General features: G+C 40.2%; 1 protein-coding gene across 5 annotated transcripts in view; it reads right to left on the minus strand.

The window, feature by feature from the left end:
- Positions 1 to 17,885, minus strand: part of ctdspl (CTD small phosphatase like) — a 63,895-nt gene extending 46,010 nt beyond the window's left edge. Inside the window, exon 1 of one of the 5 annotated variants that reach the window (XM_062957362.1) lies at positions 16,791 to 17,885. In XM_062957362.1, coding sequence (XP_062813432.1) covers positions 16,791 to 16,866 — 76 coding nt within the window. In that variant the 5' untranslated portion in view covers positions 16,867 to 17,885. Of the gene's footprint in view, positions 1 to 8,597; positions 10,209 to 16,790 lie in introns of those variants that run through there. The other 4 variants (XM_062957361.1, XM_062957365.1, XM_062957363.1 and 1 more) reach the window with 4 other exon arrangements.
- Between the last annotated feature and the right edge of the window lie 774 nt (positions 17,886 to 18,659).

The following is an 18,659-nucleotide window of genomic DNA, read 5'->3' on the forward strand; positions in this document are numbered from 1 at the left end:
TGAAGGAGACTCAAAGCAGCTTAACTCATGACCCAAGTTAATTCATGACTTTAAAAATATGTTGTGCTTCTATGTTGAGCCCTGGTGGCGAAGTGCGTTAAAGCACGGAGTTGGAGACCGAAAGGTCCCAGGTTCAAACCCCGGGAGCGGCGGGAGCGTCCACTGTTAGCTCCAGCTCCTGCCAACCTGGCAGTTCGAAAACATGCAAATGTGAGTAGATCAATAGGTACCACTTCGGTGGGAAGGTAACGGCGCTCCATGCAGTCATGCCGGCCACATGACCTTGGAGGTGTCTACAGACAACGCCGGCTCTTTGGCTTAGAAATGGAGATGAGCACCAACCCCCAGAGTCAGATATGACTGGACTTAACGTCAGGGGAAACCTTTACCTTTACCTTGCTTCTATGGTGCAGTAAAAAAGATATCCACAGGAAAAGAGTGCAGTGTGAGACATGTCAAAATTAGGGATGTCTCACAGAATAAGATGGGGAGCTGTAGGAACTAGCAGGAAAGATGACAGACTGCAGTGGAGCTTTAAGGCCCCTGTGAACTGTCTTAAATTGTAGAAATTGGTGGGTCTTGTCTGTATTACACAGGAAGCAAAACTGAAGGACAATGGGGCAGCAGGTGCTTCTCCTTTGGGGAGGAAATGATGTAATCCACCTGGCTGCTACAATTGGCTCAAAGTTGCTTGCAGATCCATACAGCAAAAGCAAAGCGAAGAAGGAAAGAGAAGCAGCATTAGTGGCTCTTCTTTGGCTCTCTTTCATCAGCTTCTCACTGGAGCACAGTGGTCTCTGAAGTAGAGATCTTAGGCTACCCAGTCTCCTTGATGTGCCTCAGCTGCTTCTTGAGTGATGACCTGAGCAACACTGTCATGTAAGTGCAAAAGCTGATGAGGACCAAGTACCTCCTGACCAATACAGTCAAGCAAGTTCTCAAGGGAACACACAAGCTTTCATCAATATTGACTATAACTTCTTGTCAGCATTGAACTTGTAAGTATTGTAAAACGTAAGTCCCATAACTTCCAGCTGTCCGGGTTTCCTATCATTCCAAAAATTGTAGTTCAGCAGTCCCTGAGTTACAAACATCTGACTTACAAACAACTCAGAGTTAAGAACAGGAGTGAGACAACAGAAAGTGAGGGAAACAGGAATTTCTTCAGAAGGGAAATTCATTCCTAGAAGAGGTATCATGGGGGAAGCTTTATCACCAATCCTTGTTTCCTCAACAAGCCAAACTTTCAGAATCCAATGATCACAGGGACAGAAAGTGAGGTGAAATCTTCTGAACAAGGGGCACACAAAAACAAAACAAACATCACAGGGATTTTAATCCTTCCCTATGCTATCCAAAGCATGCATGTATCTATCTGACTGTCTGGAGTTACACTTTAAAATGTCCCTGTTCTGACTTAAAAATGGATTCAACTTAAGAACAAATTCAATCTTGTTCGTAACTTGGGGACTGCCTGTAAACTGTTTTTCAAATGTTGAGAAACCCTGATGAAAGTCTTTACATTGGGACTTTTGCATCTTAAAGCATGAGCTACCTGATTTGACACTGCCATCACTCGCAATAACTGTGTATGCACATGGGGAACTGTCAGGAAAAAAACCAGGATCACATCCTGGATGCAGAGAATCCTAGTGCTCCATTCCCAGCATCAACTCTTAAAAAAAATCACTGACTGGGAAAGACCGTGGGGAGCTGCAGGCAATCAGGACAGATGACACCCGTCTACATTCATCACTGGTCTGAATAAAAAGAAAGACAGGTTTTCAACTACCTCAAAAATAGTACCTATCAGGTGCAAGAAATTTATCTTACATTTACATATAAACACAAAAGCATGTTAAGAGTATAATGTCATGATTTATCTTTTATCCCTTTACAATGAATACACGTATAAGTCGAAGGCAGGTAGAAGAGGTTGGTGCATCTTTTAGATTCTCCTAGGGCAGACTAAGCTCTTGCCTTCTGCCCCTGTACTCAAAGAAGGGAGTGGTTCCTTTTTTGGCAAGAGTTAGTTACAGTATTTACACTGACCAGTGGATAACTTGACACAAGTTTTTAGGCTGATTTTAAATTAAACTTTCTAGGATTATACAGGAGTATAACACATATTTGTTTGGTTTCCATGACAATACAACCTTGCAAATAAGGTAGACTAGTCTTAGATGTTCTCTGTGCCAGAAAATACAGAATATGCAGAGGTCACTCCTCTGGCTGTAGTACCGTTAAAAGGCACAACACTTTTAAGGAAGAACACTAAAGTCAATTAATATTCAGATAAGGATAACCAAACTGTATGAGAAGATCCAACGTGAGTTGAAATAAATGTGGACTAACCAAAATATGTAGTTAAGAACCATAGGAATTACATATGAAGGAGAAATAAATTAGTAGGCAAGTCGTAGCCTATTTTGAAAACATATTCCATTGATATCAGTTGAAGTTAGATTCACAGTACATTTTATTTAGAATCTTAAGCATCATGTTTTTAAGGACTGTAAAGGCATTTTTTTAAATCACACCTATCTAAACTTGAGATAAGTTGTCTTCCTGGCAAAGTGCTGACAAAGCTAATATGCTTTTGGACTGTGTTTTATTGCTCTGCTGCAGTGTCCTTCATTTTATTACTGCAATACGAATACATCTCACCAGCAGCTAGTTCCTTGAATTTTCACGCTAATGTGTGATATGGTGTTCACTTTATTCATAAAACAAGACAACATGTTTAAGAGTCTTCAGTATTATACAAGGATTTATGCATTCAAGTAATGTTTAATATCATTTGAGACCTTCTCGACACAAGAGTAAAATAATTTAAAACTTTGGCTGAAAGATTTGTTATCTACCATTTTAATTGAATGCAATAATTCTTCTGTAAGGATAACACTTGTAACAGCCATGAGTAGTATAGAAACAGCTTATCATTATGATGCCCTTGTCCAGATCAAATTATATGTTTATTTTCCAAAGGCAGTCTGGCCAGCTAAATGTGACATAAAACACTAACATCTGCCAGAACCAGTCCTTCTAAACAGCAGCATTTATGGAATATGATCATATACCTTATACATAAACATCTATTCAAGACATTTTCCAAATAGTTAACCTGCAGTTCAGCAAAATGTACCATCATTTCCTAAAGAAAGGTCAAGAAAATAGCAATTTTAAGGGAGCAGCAATAATTCTAACAATGAAAATTCTCTCTGTGAATTCCAACTGAGAAACAGAACTGAGAGGAGGCATAAAACATCCAAAGAAAAGGATGCCCATGCTATTTTCTTTTTAAATTTCATTTTATTGAATGCTAAAAGACAAAAACAACAAACACACACACAATTTCCAAAACAAAAAGTCTCACTGTGACCCACTCCACAATCCTCTCATCACCCCTTCTCTACCTACATGCAACAGAAATAATTAAAAACAATGGTCTTTCCCTCATCAAGCAAAAAAAATAATCCTATTATTACACATAATTCTTTTTCTGCTTGATTACTTTTCAACTTCTGCTAAACATAAACACCATATTTAACATTAATATACAACTATGAGTAATATTAACAATGTATCCACTTTAACAAAATTTTCAGCCCTTTCAAATTGGGATCAATAGCATGGATAGGTACTCCATAGAAAAGTGCCAAGTCTACACAATACTTAGTGCAATACAACAGAGGTTACTGCTGGCAATGGAGGAGTGATCCGGTAAGTGCACAATTGGGGTTTTAGGTGTTGAGACTAAACACCACTGAAAAAATTGCCCAATTCTTCAGAAAACTATGACCTAGAAACTAGGAGCTTAATCCAACTATTACTCCCAAATCACAGAATTTTACTTATGGGTTGACATAACAACTCTCCCGACTGATTCAGTGGGTCTACAATTCAGATTGTAGAACTGGATTCTACTTAATATGATGTCAATCAAAATAACTGAAAAGTCATTCAAAACTTGATATGTCAACATGGTGGATCGACAGCAGCCACCATTTTACAAAGGGAAATCAGGAAGAATAAATGTGCATCACTGATTATGTCACATACCAAACAAATGTGGCATATGGGCATGCATTTCTCATAGAATATCCACCAATGTTACAACTGTTGTCTGAGGAGCCCCCGGTGGAGTAGTGGGTTAAAGCCTTGTGACTTGAAGGTTGGGTTGCTGACCTGAAGGCTGCCAGGTTCGAATCCTACCCGGGGAGAGCACGGATGAGCCCCCTCTATCAGCTCCAGCTCCTTGCGGGGACATGAGAGAAGCATCCTACAAGGATGGTAAAAATATCAAAACATCCGGGCATCCCCTGGGCAACGTCCTTGCAGACAGCCAATTCTCACTCCAGAAGCGACTTACAGTTTCTCAAGTCACTCCTGACCAAAAAAAAAAAAGCTGTTGTCTGAAAAAAGCATTACAGGTTTCCCCTTCTAGAAAACAATATTTGAATAGCTGGAAGATTTACCATTTCCTTCAACAGAAGGAAGAAAATGAAGCAGTTTCTTGCACAGTGCAAAATATTCAGTCACTTGTACAACCAAGATAAAAGAGAAACACAAAGGAATCTAAATTACTTGCAAATGTTTTGAAGATAAATATAACAAGAGTCTGTGTGAATTTTATGAAAAATGTGTACCCACCCCTATAACTACCACTGGATGAAAGCGGGGGAGAAATTTGCATCTGAAAATAGAGGTTTGCCACATATATGTATTAAAAAGTCTTACAATCTATATCTGCAAACAGTAAGAGTGCATACTCTGGTACTTTGGCACCAACAAATTCTGGATTATCTAGCTGAAGAAAGTTTATACTACATACAAAGCCTGAGTGTTTAGAACACAAAAGCTTACAAGTTAAAAATACAAGATGGGGAATAGCAAGCTTGCTACGGCTGCCTGGTAATTATAACTTTACCTCCTTAGTCAGACAACTTCTCCTCCTGCACGTTAGTGACTCCAAACCTCCATTACAATGTCTTAAAATAGCTAAAGTGGACAAGTGGTGGAAAAAATGCTTCCCATATGTACTGCAGCATGCATGAATGTGTGTATGTGCAATCAGAAGAGTTAGAACAAGGTGAGCTGTCAAGCCAAATGTGAACTTCCTCGAGACCAAGATACAAAAAACAAAAACAAAAAAACCTTCTCAATTTAGTATTTTATAAGTTTTTGACTCATTCAACATTGCTAACAAGACAATTATATGTCCACTTATCTGGGAATAAGCTCCACAGAACTCAGTATGTAGAGGACTGTATGGTTTGTCACAAAAATCAAAGATATGTTTTCTAGTCTTAGGTCATTTATATGAACTAACTTTACTGCACATAAAATATGGAGGGGGGGGCTTGTTCTTGCATCCACACTAAAAATCCCATACAGAAAAACCTTTATGTAGAAATAAGCATGCAACACAGTTTTATGGAATTTTCCCCCTTAAAGAGAAAAAGCTATTCATCATCATGTCTGAATAAGACTACAAACTATCATTTTCCCCCTTAAATCTGTCAATGCCACTCACCCAAAGCTCCTAGAGGGCCTTCCTGTCACTGAGTTAAGGAAAGAACAACTCCCTCAACTACTGATGGGAGATGATTTATAGTATTTATAAAAGAAGCTTAAATCAAGATGAGGTCTTTGAATATCTTAGAAACACTGTTCTTTTCCAAAGTAGAAAAGGGAAGAATACAGAACTGAGACTGCTTAGAAATTATGTGAATCAAAACTAATCAAAACTCATTAAGAAATTTAGGAAGGGGTAGGATGAGATAATCCTGTGTTATCACTCCTTAACTACTGTATTTCATCACATAATAGTCACTTTTTTCCTTTTCTAATATAAGAAGCGGGTGTGACCATTATGTGAAGAAGAAATTCTGCTTTTTCAATAAAATGTCCTACCTCTAAAAGGAGAGGAGGAGGAATAATCTACCATTTCTGTTTAGCAAACCTAGAATTGTGTTCTTTGGAGAAGGGAGGGAATATTCGAATTCCAGAGACTTGCATTTCAGGTTTTTTTAAAAAACTGATTTGCTTCAAAGGAAAGAGAGTGAAAGGACCTTCATTTTACAGTTTTAAAATTTCCTTGCCTTAGGAGAAAATAGGAAGGAAGGATCAGCCCCATATGGCTCTGCAATGATTATGCAAGGAAAAAAATTGCACCTAAAAAAGGGGGTGCAACTATTATGTGGTGGCAACTACTATGCAATGAAATATGATATATTACCGGTATTTTCAGATAGTCATATTTTATAAATCTATTTTAGCCATATTTTAATGGTTATATAGCTGAATCAAATGTATTTGAAGTGACAGTACCCTAACCTGTGAAAAACAATATTCTTTGTTCTTGAAAATATTATATGCTTACTACTAGCAAACCTACCCTGTTTCCCCAAAAATAAGAATGTGCTCCCAAAGATGTGCTATGTCTTATTTTCAGGGGATGTCTTATTTTTCCATGAAGAAGAGTTCACATTTATTGTTGAACAAAAAATGAACATTTATTATATTTATTATATACATTTATTATGTACTGTATACTATGAGTCCTATCAAGAATTTCTTGTTACTACCATTATTTCCATGTACAACAATCTATGGTATGTACATTTATCGATCCTACATGCTTTGGTGTTCTGTTCCGCGGGCATGCTTCCAACAAAAACTTTGCTAGGTCTTACTTTCAGGGAAGGTCTTATATCTAGCAATTCAGCAAAACCTCTACTAGGTCTTATTTTCTGTGGATGTCTTATTTTCAGGGAAACAGGCTATCACCAGACTTACTTGCCCATTCACAAATTCATTGCTGATGACAATACATCCATAATATGTAACGAGGTTTTACACTCTTACACAGCTGTTTATTCTATTGTACTAATCTGTTACCAGTAATGCTAATTTTATATTTTGCTGAGCATATATTGCATGACTTTCATAGATTCTGTTCAATAGGTTATTTTAGTTGAAAACATCCTATAAATGTTAATAGGAGTAATACATAATTTAAAACATAATTTAACTCAATTTCACTGTTTCGCAGTCCTCCCTCCAAACAAATGAATAACCATGTCTTTAATTCCCACTGAAATGTCCAGCTGTCCCAACTATCACAGAAATCTATTCTCTCATTCTAATGCAAGTATAGAACAGAACTAAGAACACACAAGAATTTTGTGACTTAATATGACTTTTATAGCTATTATGCAATCAGAAAGAATGCATTATTCATGGGGAAACAATTGCCATACTTCAAGAGACAACCACTTCTGAACTGTTTACTGTTAAATGAAACTAAAGAATCTAGTCCTACATTTCCTTTCTTCATCAATGGACACATTATTTAATATGAAACAATTAGGTATATGTGTGCAATGTTTATTCTTTCAACGAGAAGTTCAATGACAGGAATACGAAGTATATTTGTAAACTGTTCAGTTGCAGAGCTCAACAAATAAAAGGTATTTTTCCCCAGAATCTTAATATTACATTTTAGTCTTATTCACCCTCAGGGTTTTAAGGTTTCTAAATTTGGAAAGCAATAGTGACTGACTTACATACACACAAACATCTGATGGTAAGATCATTTTAATCTATCCCATTGTGCTATCAGAAAAAGTCTTGAGTTTACAGATCAACCTTTCCCTGCAACAAGTACTTGTTTTCCAGAAGTACTCTGAGTAACTATGAAGAATACTTTTTCAATGTATGAAGAATTCTAGAAATTCAGAGTTGGGTGAGACCTCAAGAGCCATCCAGTCTAACCTCATTCTGCCATGCAGACATACATAATCTAAGCACTACCAACAGATGGCTGCTCAGTCTATATTTTAAAATCTTCAGAAAAGGAAACTCGACAATACGCCCCAGCAACCTATTCCACTGTCAAATAGCTCTTTTTAGTTTTTTGAATGTACTTTGATCATGAGCAGTTACTCAGTAATGAATAAAATACCAATTGGTTTCCAAAGCACTGTATCTATATTTACATCCACATTCCTCACAAAGGTAACAGAGACAGTTATAGAGTTCCTAGCAACATAACAAAGGGTTAAAGTACAAATTACTTGGTTCAAGCGATACACTCATTTCAAAGATTTTCCATATCCCATTGGAACATTATAACCAAGACCTCCGAAAGACCTTGGGAGATTTTTATATGAAAATGGTGGGGATATCTTTCATGTCAGAACGTATCAAATGTATGGAGGAGAAGCAATACTATACATTGCAGTCAAGCATGGAGTCCTTAACTACAGTTCAGATTATATATGGACTAGCACCTTGTTAATGGCAGGTATATTTAATGAGATCATTTTAAATATTTAAAGATGACTAAAATGTCCTCTTCATTTCTCCAAGCGAAATATTCCCACCTCTCTAAACTACTCCAGATATGGTGTCCAGTCCTTTACCATTTTAGTCACCCATCTCTGGACATGTTCCAGTTTGTTAACTACTATCCTCTTTGAATTGCCGTGCTGAGAACGGGACACTACATTCTAGGTGAGGTCTGATGCAATCAGAACAGTGCAGTACTATGGCTTCCCTTGATCTAGATACTCAACAATCTCCAAACTCACAACTGTTCCGTGATAGCCTTCCCCATGGCGATTCCATTGCTGGTCAAGAATGTAGAGGCGGGAGAAATGTCTAGATCAGGCCTGCACAACTGTAGCCCTCCAGGTGTTTGGGACTCAGACTCCCACAATCCCTAGCCAGCTTGCCCAATAGACAGGATTTTTGGGAGCTGAAGTCACAAATACCTGGAGGGTCACAGGTTGTGTAGACCTTGTCTAGATACATCCCAGTCAGGTGCAGATCAATGACATAATCCATTTAGACCTCTAGAGGACCCCAGCAGGTGTCAGGTGAAGGTGTCTTTAATCTGTGCTTGGATATGAAAACACGGTGAAATGTTCCTTTAATTCCCCCTCCCCTCCCATTCCATCAATAGAATTGCCATGGGGTTTCCATAGTGCAACAGTGAGTCCCAGGGTTGGTGTCAGGGTTCACTGTTTTGCTAAAATTTGTCACTTTAAAAAATAAGCAAAATGGAAATAAGTATTTTTAATGGAAAAAGACAAAGTAACTTGTCCATCCAGTGTGCCTTGAATGTCTGAGGCTGAAACCCAGTGTACTGAACTGTGGTATTGAATTAAGACAGCCATTTCTCCTGCTTCAGTTATAGCAGCTAAATGACAAATAGACTCAACACACACACAAACGATGAAAAGATTTGGAAGGCAAGTCATCAAAATGTATGAAGAAAATTAGAGGTCACTTTATAAGAAAGAGATCTTGTGCTCTCCAAAGGCACCCAGCCATGAGCCTTGGGAGTTTCTCCAGTTCAAAAAAGGTCTCTACAGTTCTGACTTGTCAAGCTAAGCCCTGAGGCACCATTTCAGAGTTGAGAAGCAATGCAGTCTATCTTCTTCCTCAGCAATCTGTAAAAGGAGATATTTTACAGAGGTTCCTACTTGTCAGATTCCAAAGAAAAGTACAGGTAGAATGATTGCAGATTCCATTTGACCTGTTTCCCTGCAATCCATCATACTTTGTACATTTGGAGAACGGGAAGAATATAATTTCCAAATCTCATTTATACTATTTTATGTTCTAAAAGTTCTATCCCACTTTTTAAAAAATAATACATATTATTTCAGATGTCTTTCAGTGAAATTAAAAGAGATCTCCAAGGAAGACAATAATGTTAATGGCTATTTAAGAATTCAGCACTTACCCAGTAATTGGAAATCATTGTTACATAAAAATCTCTTTAATTAATACTAAGAACATCGTAGCCTTGGCTTACTTGTATGTAACTCACTAATATATGGCAACTGTACTCACCAAATGTTATTAGTGCACATCTACCTAATGTATAAAAAGAGCCCCTTTTCTTACTTGGATACTTCTGAACTTACACAGCTGTTTCCTTATGGTTTTATATATACAGAACTGATCAGGAAGGATGTGACATGACATTTAGATGGCATGAGAAAACTAGTACAAATTATTCACATAAATCTATTGATTTGCTGGGCAGCATTTTATTTTGTGTAGACTACTCCCGTCCATTATGCTATTTGTATTAGATAATGTTTCAGAACTCAGACTAATTTAACCCATTATGAAAAGTAAGAGCCATGTTATTCCAAAGATGCAGTTTCTATAAAATGGCTTGGATTAATGAAAAGCATGGCAGTGGGTTGGACTAGATCAGGGGTCCCCAAACTAAGGCCCGGGGGCCGGATGCGGCCCTCCGAGCTCATTTACCTGGCCCCCGCCCTCAGTTTTATAATATAATATATTGTATATACATATAATATTGATAATAATATTATAATGTAATACAATATAACACTAATAATAATACCATATAATAATATTAATTATATATTCTATATTACATTCGTATAATATTACTAATAATATTACAGTATAGTGGTATAGTTCAATAAAGTAATATATAATGCTAATATTGTGCTATGCTAATAATATAATATATTGTATGTACATATAATTTGTGAGCCACTCTGAGTCCCCTTTGGGGTGAGAAGGGTGTGATACAAATGTAGTAAATAAGTGCAGTAAATAAATAAATAATAAATAAATACATTTTAGACTTAGGCTCACCCAAAGTCTGAAATGACTTGAAGGCACACAACAACAACAACAACAACAACTCTAATTAACTTGACTATCTCATTGGCCAGAAGCAGGAGCACACTTCCCATTGAAATCCTGATAAATGTATGTTGGTTAAAATTACTTTTATTTTTAAATATTGTATTGTTCTTTCATTGTTGTTGTTGTTGTTTTTGCACTACAAATAAGACATGTGCAGTGTACATCGGAATTTATTTGTATTATTTTTTTTTTTAAATGAAAATCCGGCCCCTCAACAGTCTGAAGGATTGTGGACCGGCCCTCGGCTTAAAAAGTTTGAGGACCCCTGGACTAGATGGTCCTTATGGTATTTTCTAACTGATTCTAAATGTATCTCACTGAATAAAGCAGATGTGTTCCTGTGCATTACTTTTTAAATAAAAAAAAACTTGGTGCTAGAGGCATACATAACATGAAATAAATAAGAGGCAGGGTCCTACACCACAAATAATAATAAAAGAGTAGTTCATTATATGTCAGCAAAATTTGCACCTAAAATTAACAATATGCATGTGTCAAAGGTAACAACCATGTTGGGTATGTCTTGCGTAAGTAAAGAAAAACATTTTACATCCTTGAGACCAGCTTCTTCCAAAACGCACCCAGAAATTATATTTTTTCCTCATTAGCTCCCTTTTCCTGTGATTTCCATTTTGGTTGCTAAGCTTATGGATCTTTAACATGAAGACAACAGTTGGTTGGGCATGCTTAACTGTTTTCCCTCTTTCTTTTGTTTTGGTGTTCAACATGTTCCATAAAGTTTTCTGTGGACAGTTGCTGTTTACCTTAATTGTTTAGGCCACCACACACAGCTACAGTAGGATACCCTAGAGCAGAGTCACATTATTACCCAGCTCCATATTTTATTACATTGATCAATGCAAACACACTGCTGCAACCAGAAACGAAATGGCTTTGTTTCTCTAATCCTCCTTCACAATACATCCAATGTCAAAACAATCTTGACAGACTAGAGAGATGGGTCGAAACTAATAAAATGAAGTTCAACAGGGACAAATGCAAGATACTTCACTTCGGCAGAAAAAATGGAATGCAAAGATACAGAATGGGGGACGCCTGGCTTGACAGCAGTGTGTGCGAAAAAGACCTTGGAGTCCTCGTGGACAACAAGTTAAACATGAGCCAGCAATGTGATGCGGCAGCTAAAAAAAGCCAACGGGATTCTGGTCTGCATCAATAGGGGTATAGCGACTCGATCCAGGGAAGTCATGCTCCCCCTCTATTCTGCCTTGGTCAGACCACACCTGGAATACTGTGTCCAATTTTGGGCACCGCAGTTGAAGGGAGATGTTGACAAGCTGGAAAGCATCCAGAAGAGGGCGAGTAAAATGATTAAGGGTCTGGAGAACAAGCCCTATGAGGAGCGGCTTAAAGAGCTGGGCATTTTTAGCCTGCAGAAGAGAAGGCTGAGAGGAGACATGATAGCCATGTACAAATATGTGAGGGGGATGTGAGGAGGGAGCAAGCTTGTTTTCTGCTGCCCTGCAGACTAGGACACGGAACAATGGCTTCAAACTACAGGAAAGGAGATTCCACCTGAACATCAGGAAGAACTTCCTCACTGTGAGAAGGGCTGTTCGGCAGTGGAACTCTCTCCCCCGGGCTGTGGTGGAGGCTCCTTCTTTGGAGGCTTTTAAGCAAGGGCTGGATGGCCATATGTTGGGGGTGCTTTGAATGCGATGTCCTGCTTCTTAGCGGGGGGGTTGGACTGGATGGCCCATGAGGTCTCTTCCAACTCTACTATTCTATGATTCTATAATGGTACTAAAAACATCCAGCTAGACAGAGGACTAGGAAGAAAATTGAGGTTGGGTGGACATGAAAAGATTTTGTAAAATGAAGTTTCTTTGTCAAAGACTTTTAAACTAAGTTACACTGGTATTAAACCAGTGTATAACTGGATCATTTAAACACAAAACCTTCACATAAAGAAAACTGAAACCTTAAATATACAGTATTCAGTTGTTTCAGTTTTTAGATAAGTGTGCATTCTTTCAAGACCTGTTCATGCCAATCATGTAGCATAAAAATATCACATTATTAACATGTGCAAAAGGGACTCAGGGCGGCTTACAAAACTGGCAGAATTTGATGCCAATACACAACAATACAAAAGAATAAAACATAAGCAGTTAAGTACAGATTTAAAACAATACAAAATACTTCATCCACAAAACCTTGTACCGAGTCAAAGCCAACAAAACTTATTCTTTGAACGCTTGCTCGCATAGCCAGGTCTTCACTTTCTGTCTAAAACTCAAAAGGGATGGAGCCTGTCAGATGTTACTAGGGAGGGAGTTTCACAGCCAGGGAGCCACCATTGAGAAGGCCCTGTCTCTCATCCCCACCAGCCGCACCAGTGAGGCTGGTGGGACCAAGAGCAGGGCCTCCCCTGAAGATCTTAAATTACGTGGTAGGTCATAGCGGGAGACACGTTAGGATAAGTAAGCTGGGCCGGAACCGTTTAGATTCTCCTGTGACTACAGCAGCATTTCCCAATCTCCTATCCTCTGAACAACTTAAATAACCCCAAGCCATGCTGAATGAGGATGATAGAAGTTGCAGACAAACACGTAGAGATCACTGGTATGGGGCAGGTTGGGATTGAGTGCTGGAGTTAGAACAGGGAAATTCAAGTTCAAATCCCTGTTCAGTACTAAAGTTTATTGGTTGGCCAATCTCGAGTAAGCTTCGCTTTCTCACTCTATTATAACTACTGTGAGGCTATAATGGTACTCAAAGCTTTTCTAGAGACTCAGTCAGGTGTAAATACAACAGAAGTTTTGAAAGTAGTAAAGTGACAATTTCCTTACAAGGTGCATCTAGTCAAATCCAGGATCATATGAGAATAAAACATGTGTGATATTTAGTGGTCTACAAGCTTGAGTTTGTGGTCTACTATCCAACTGTTATCTGAGGTAGATATCAATAATGTTTGTGGTACAATTTTAAATAAAGACACAGGGTATTATCTCATTTCCACTCTAAATGCAAGACAGGAAAAAAGTCTCTTCTCTTCTTCAGGCCAAATTAGAATTCTGAAAGAGATTATATGTGGTGAAGGCTCCTTCTTTGGAGGCCTTTAAGTAGAGGCTGGATGGCCATCTGTCAGGGGAGGGATGCTTTGAATGCAATTTTCTGCTTCTTGGCAGGGGATAGGACTGGATGGTCCATGAGATCTCTTCCAACTCTGATTCTATGTTGCTGCTGGTACCTCATTCACCAGAGAACCACAACATTTTTGTATAGCAAACAAATGTGCCAACACTTTATCTTCTAGTATCCACTATTAATGGATTCCACACTTCACCACATCATAATGAAGGTGATAAGAAAAGACACTAACATCCTCTCTAGGCTGGAACAAGGAAGAGCCAAAATACTGATCCCATAGTTACCCTGAGTTCTGGAAAATTTCCACTATAGCACAAACTAGAGAAAATAGGACTGGCCATTTTGGTAGCGCACCAGTTATTCAAACAAGTGCCTGACCACTGTAACAGGAAACACATTTAGTAAATGTCTGCTCTATTTCCTTGCTCCAAAACTTTACCACTTGTCCACATTTTGTGTAAGCCCCACTGAAGACAATGGAACTTTGAGTATGCATGAATAGGATTGTATCTGAAAGGGCCGGACCCAGACAAATACAAGTTTAGGCTTTATTACTAGGACAAACCAATGGCACAGCATAAGGCAATCCTATTGGATTAGTGCCAAGGCACAACTAGCTCTATATTACTATATACTGACCATAGTAAGCTATTTTGAGTATGATTTGAAGTCAGATGTTCCCACAAAGTTAAAAAGTCCCCCCACATAGTTGTGTGCAACATTGCCTCATCCCTCAGGTTTAACATGTGTCCCCATCAAAGGAGGTTGAAAAACAGGTTTCAATATAAATAACATTTTAGCAGATTTATAGAACTGCTGCCACACAACACCAGCAAGGAGAAATCAGAGCAAATTGTCTTAGAGTAGGAATGGGCAGATATAAAGGTCCTGAAAGACTACAGCTACCTCATTTCACACTACACAGGGCTCCATATATACACTATTATTTAAAGTATTTGGGAAACTAGAACAAGGCCTAAGGATCTTGAGGCTTCCAGCGGGCTACCAAAAGCTCTCAATGGGGCCTCAGGGGCAACAGGCCTGGTGGGTGACATGCAATCCACCTCTGCCTTAGAACCAGTGTCATCATCTTGGAAGCTAAAACCATGGTAAGGGAGCAGAAGAGACCAACAGGTTCACTTAATTACCACCAACAGTTTTTCTACTCATATATGTTTTTCCTTCCATCTTTCACCACAGGTAACATATTACCCGATAAGCAACTTAAAGCACTCGTCAACAGGAAATTGTATTTGGCATTAATTGTGTTTCAGGTTAGTTAAAAAGTAACTATCAACATAGAGGCGAACATAGGTTTGTGTTCCAGGGTCCTGCCCTCTTTTAGCCATGGTCAAAGACAAATGAAATGCGTAGTATCTGCCTAGTTTACACGGGCTTCACCCATACCACAACAGTATACCTTCAAAATAAGCAAAATCATATTTATATTTCATACAATATTAGTAAAAAAAATAGCCACTAAGTTTTGAGATCTTTTTCTAGTATTCACACTATCTTCTTCCACTTTGTATCAATCATAGACTCTATGCTATAGACATAGGTTTATGTCAAAATAACAAACCTTATATATTTTCTTTTAAAAATAATCAATTAAAACACAGCCTTAAAACCTTCCATTATGAGGACTCCTTAACATTATAAGAGCCTGAGCAGGAGCAAAGGCTCCTTGCTATGGAGGGAAATGAAAAGAGCTGAAGCCAACAAGGAAGAAATGCATTTTACATTAAGGCTTGGTAAGAAATTGGCAGCCTGAGAGCCTTTTCAGAACAATAATCCTGTTTATTTTTAAATTACTATTTTATTGTATTTTTCATTAATGTTATTAACACAAATGACACCTAAATGGAAGAAGGAAAATCACAGTATTAAAGAGCAGAGAACAGAAGAAAAACCCTAACTGCGTAGTCCACACGAACCTGTCTTCCAGTCAACATCATCTAAAATACTGTCTATTAACACAACTGATTCCAAATCAAGCAAGCAGAGATCTGGAGTGGATAAGGCATACTATAGATCCCTTGAATAAAGCACCATTCTTGATGCTGGACAAAATAAATCTACATCAACAACCTTTACTCTTTGGCAACATTCCCGCCACCAGATTTATTCCTTGTCCCTTATTTGCATGGAAAGTCCATTATTTCAAAACATCACATATCCGTAGAGCACAATCAGTGGCCCCTTTCACATTTCACAGGTCTAAGATCTATCTTCATTTCAGTGTTTTGATCTGTCAACTTTGGACATGGCTTGAGCCTTTCTTCTAACACTGAAGGATGAAACAAGAGCAACTGTCTGCCCTGGTTTCTGAAGGGGAGAGATACCTCCAAGGCATGTTGTGCCCATTTTGGGATTAAAAACTTTACAACCAGACCTACATGTCTACAGTAACGGTGTAGGCTTGCCATTTCTTGACATTAAGAATCTACCATTTCTCAAGGATGGATTCAAGTACCTTTAAAAAAATGTCTCCGGATCAAATGTTTTAATCCCCATTTTGGAAAGGATGTTTACACCAATCTCTTTTCTAATGTCCCCCCAACCCCCCCCCCCCCCCAAGAGCAGAGAACAGTTCTCAAATGCCAACATTTCAAAAATCACCTAGTAAGTTCAATAAAGGTCTGCCTTCCTAGGGCTTGGATCCAACCCAAGTTCAAGCCACCAAAGGAAAAACAAAACAAGGGTACGGGAGTTGCGCTCAACACAAATCGGACGCCAGACAAATGTAGGCAGAGGTACAACAGCACTTTGCATGTTTTAATTGACAGCTGGACTCAGGTTCAACAAAACTGTAAGCAGAAGAATGTTACACAATCAAACAACTTCAGCCTAGAAAAAAAAACAGGCATGCAGGCTGTTGAAAGGAATATTATAGCAGCTCTACAGGATGCCATAATACCTGTAGCCAACCATTACAACAGCATGATCCAAGCAGCAGAGTTTCTCACCTTTATCCTGAGAGCATGACAGGATTTCTTCCTCTTTGGGGTTAGTCACCTGGGTGATAATGGACGGGTTGTCCATGGAAACTGAGTGCGTTTTCACCTGGCTATTTCTCTCCTGGAGGCAGGTTTGGTGTCTGTTTCTGCGCTGCTTCTTTTTTTTAAAAAAATGTATTATTATTGTTATCTGTTTTCCTTTGAGGAAATCAATAGGCGGATTTATTTTATATTGAGAGAGAAAAATAAGAGGGAAACACTCCTCCAGGATTGAAGCCCAGCCAGAAAAAGAAAGAAGGGGAAAAAAGTAATAGAAGGCAGCAGGCGTACAAGTCTCTTCTTCTGTGGTTTCGTTCTTAAAACATCCAAAAGAGCTCGTCCACCAAAATGCAAGGCGAAGAAGTCAACCCAAATGCCAGTCCAAATCCCTGCGCCAGGCACGACATAGAAATGCAATATAGGTGTCAAGACCCCCACAGGCCCCTCAATCTGCTCTAATTCGATGCCATCAGGCTGCCCTGAGCTGAGCTTTCCTCTCAAAATTAGGTATTAGAGAGGAAGGAAAGCAAAACAAACCAAGCAACCAAAAAGGAGTCTTCGCGTCATTCCTTGCTTTGCCTCTCCGCAAGGGATCTAACCCAATGGCCCCTCATCGCTTCCAACTCTTCGGTTCATTCCCTCCCAAAGATCCTAACCAAAGCGCCCCCAGGAACCATTTCCCCCCAAATAGGTCGCCGAGGGGGGTCTCATCCCAAAGGTCTCTCTCTGAACCCCTTCAAGAGGCCAATAAGGTGGCGTGCGGTGGGGTGCTCTTCCCCCTCAGAGCAGCGCGCCCGCCAGGCCAGGCCTGCCCGTCCTCCCCTCAGGGCCCGCCGCGCTCTTGAGGCCGCTGCTTCCGCCGCCGCCTCCGCCGCCCGCCCGCCCCGCCCTCTCCTCTCGGCCCCTCTGGCGGCGACGAAAAGGGCGCCGTTGCCTCAGCCCCGTCAGGACACAACATGGAGGCGGGCAGGGAGAGGACGACGAAGAGGAGGAGGAGGCAGCGCCAGCCCCAGCCCTCTCCTCCCGACGCCGACGACGCCTCTTCTTCTCCTCAGGCCCGGTAAACAACGGGGCGGGGCCTCTCTGGCGGCGCCACGTCAATCAGGCCTGGAGGCGGGGCCTCTCTGACGGGCCCAGGTTACTTTAGCCTAGAGGCGGGGCCTTTCTCGTCAATCAGGCCTGGAGGCGGGGCCTCCCTGGCGGGCCCAGGTTACTTAAGCCTTGAAGCGGGAAGTCTCTGAAGGACCCATCAATCAAGCCTGGAGGCGGGGCTTCTCTGTCAGGCCCCTGTTAATTAAGCTTGGAGGAGGGATCTCTCTGAAGGACTCTCGCGTCAATCAGGACTGGAGGCGGGGCCTCGTTGAAAAACTCAAGCCTGGGGATGGGGCCTTTCTGACGGGCATCGGTTCAGCCTGGAGGCGGGGCCTCTCTGAAGGACTCTCACGTCAATCAGGACTGGAGGCGGGGCCTCTCTGAAGAACTCAAGCCTGGGGATGGGGCCTTTCTGGCGGGCATCGGTTCAGCCTGGAGGCGGGGCCTCTAGGAAGGACTCTCACGTCAATCAGGCCTCTGACGGGCCCCTGTCGATTATGGCTGGAGGTGTGGTCTTTCTGAAGGATTCAAGTCAAGGGGCCTCTATGAAGAGCTCATGTCAGTCAAGCATTGAGGTGGGACTTCTCTGACAGGCCCGCGTCTGTTAAATTGATGACCAGACTATGTCAATCACGCCGGGAGGCGGGGCTAACTCCAAAGCCCTTGTTCCCTCCTCCCAATTTAGAAGTTGACTAAGGGGGCGGGGCCTCTCAAGTCAATCAAGCCTGGGGCGGGGCCTCTGGCGAG

The sequence above is a fragment of the Anolis carolinensis genome, chromosome 6 (assembly GCF_035594765.1).
Source record: "Anolis carolinensis isolate JA03-04 chromosome 6, rAnoCar3.1.pri, whole genome shotgun sequence".
NCBI lineage: Eukaryota > Metazoa > Chordata > Lepidosauria > Squamata > Dactyloidae > Anolis > Anolis carolinensis.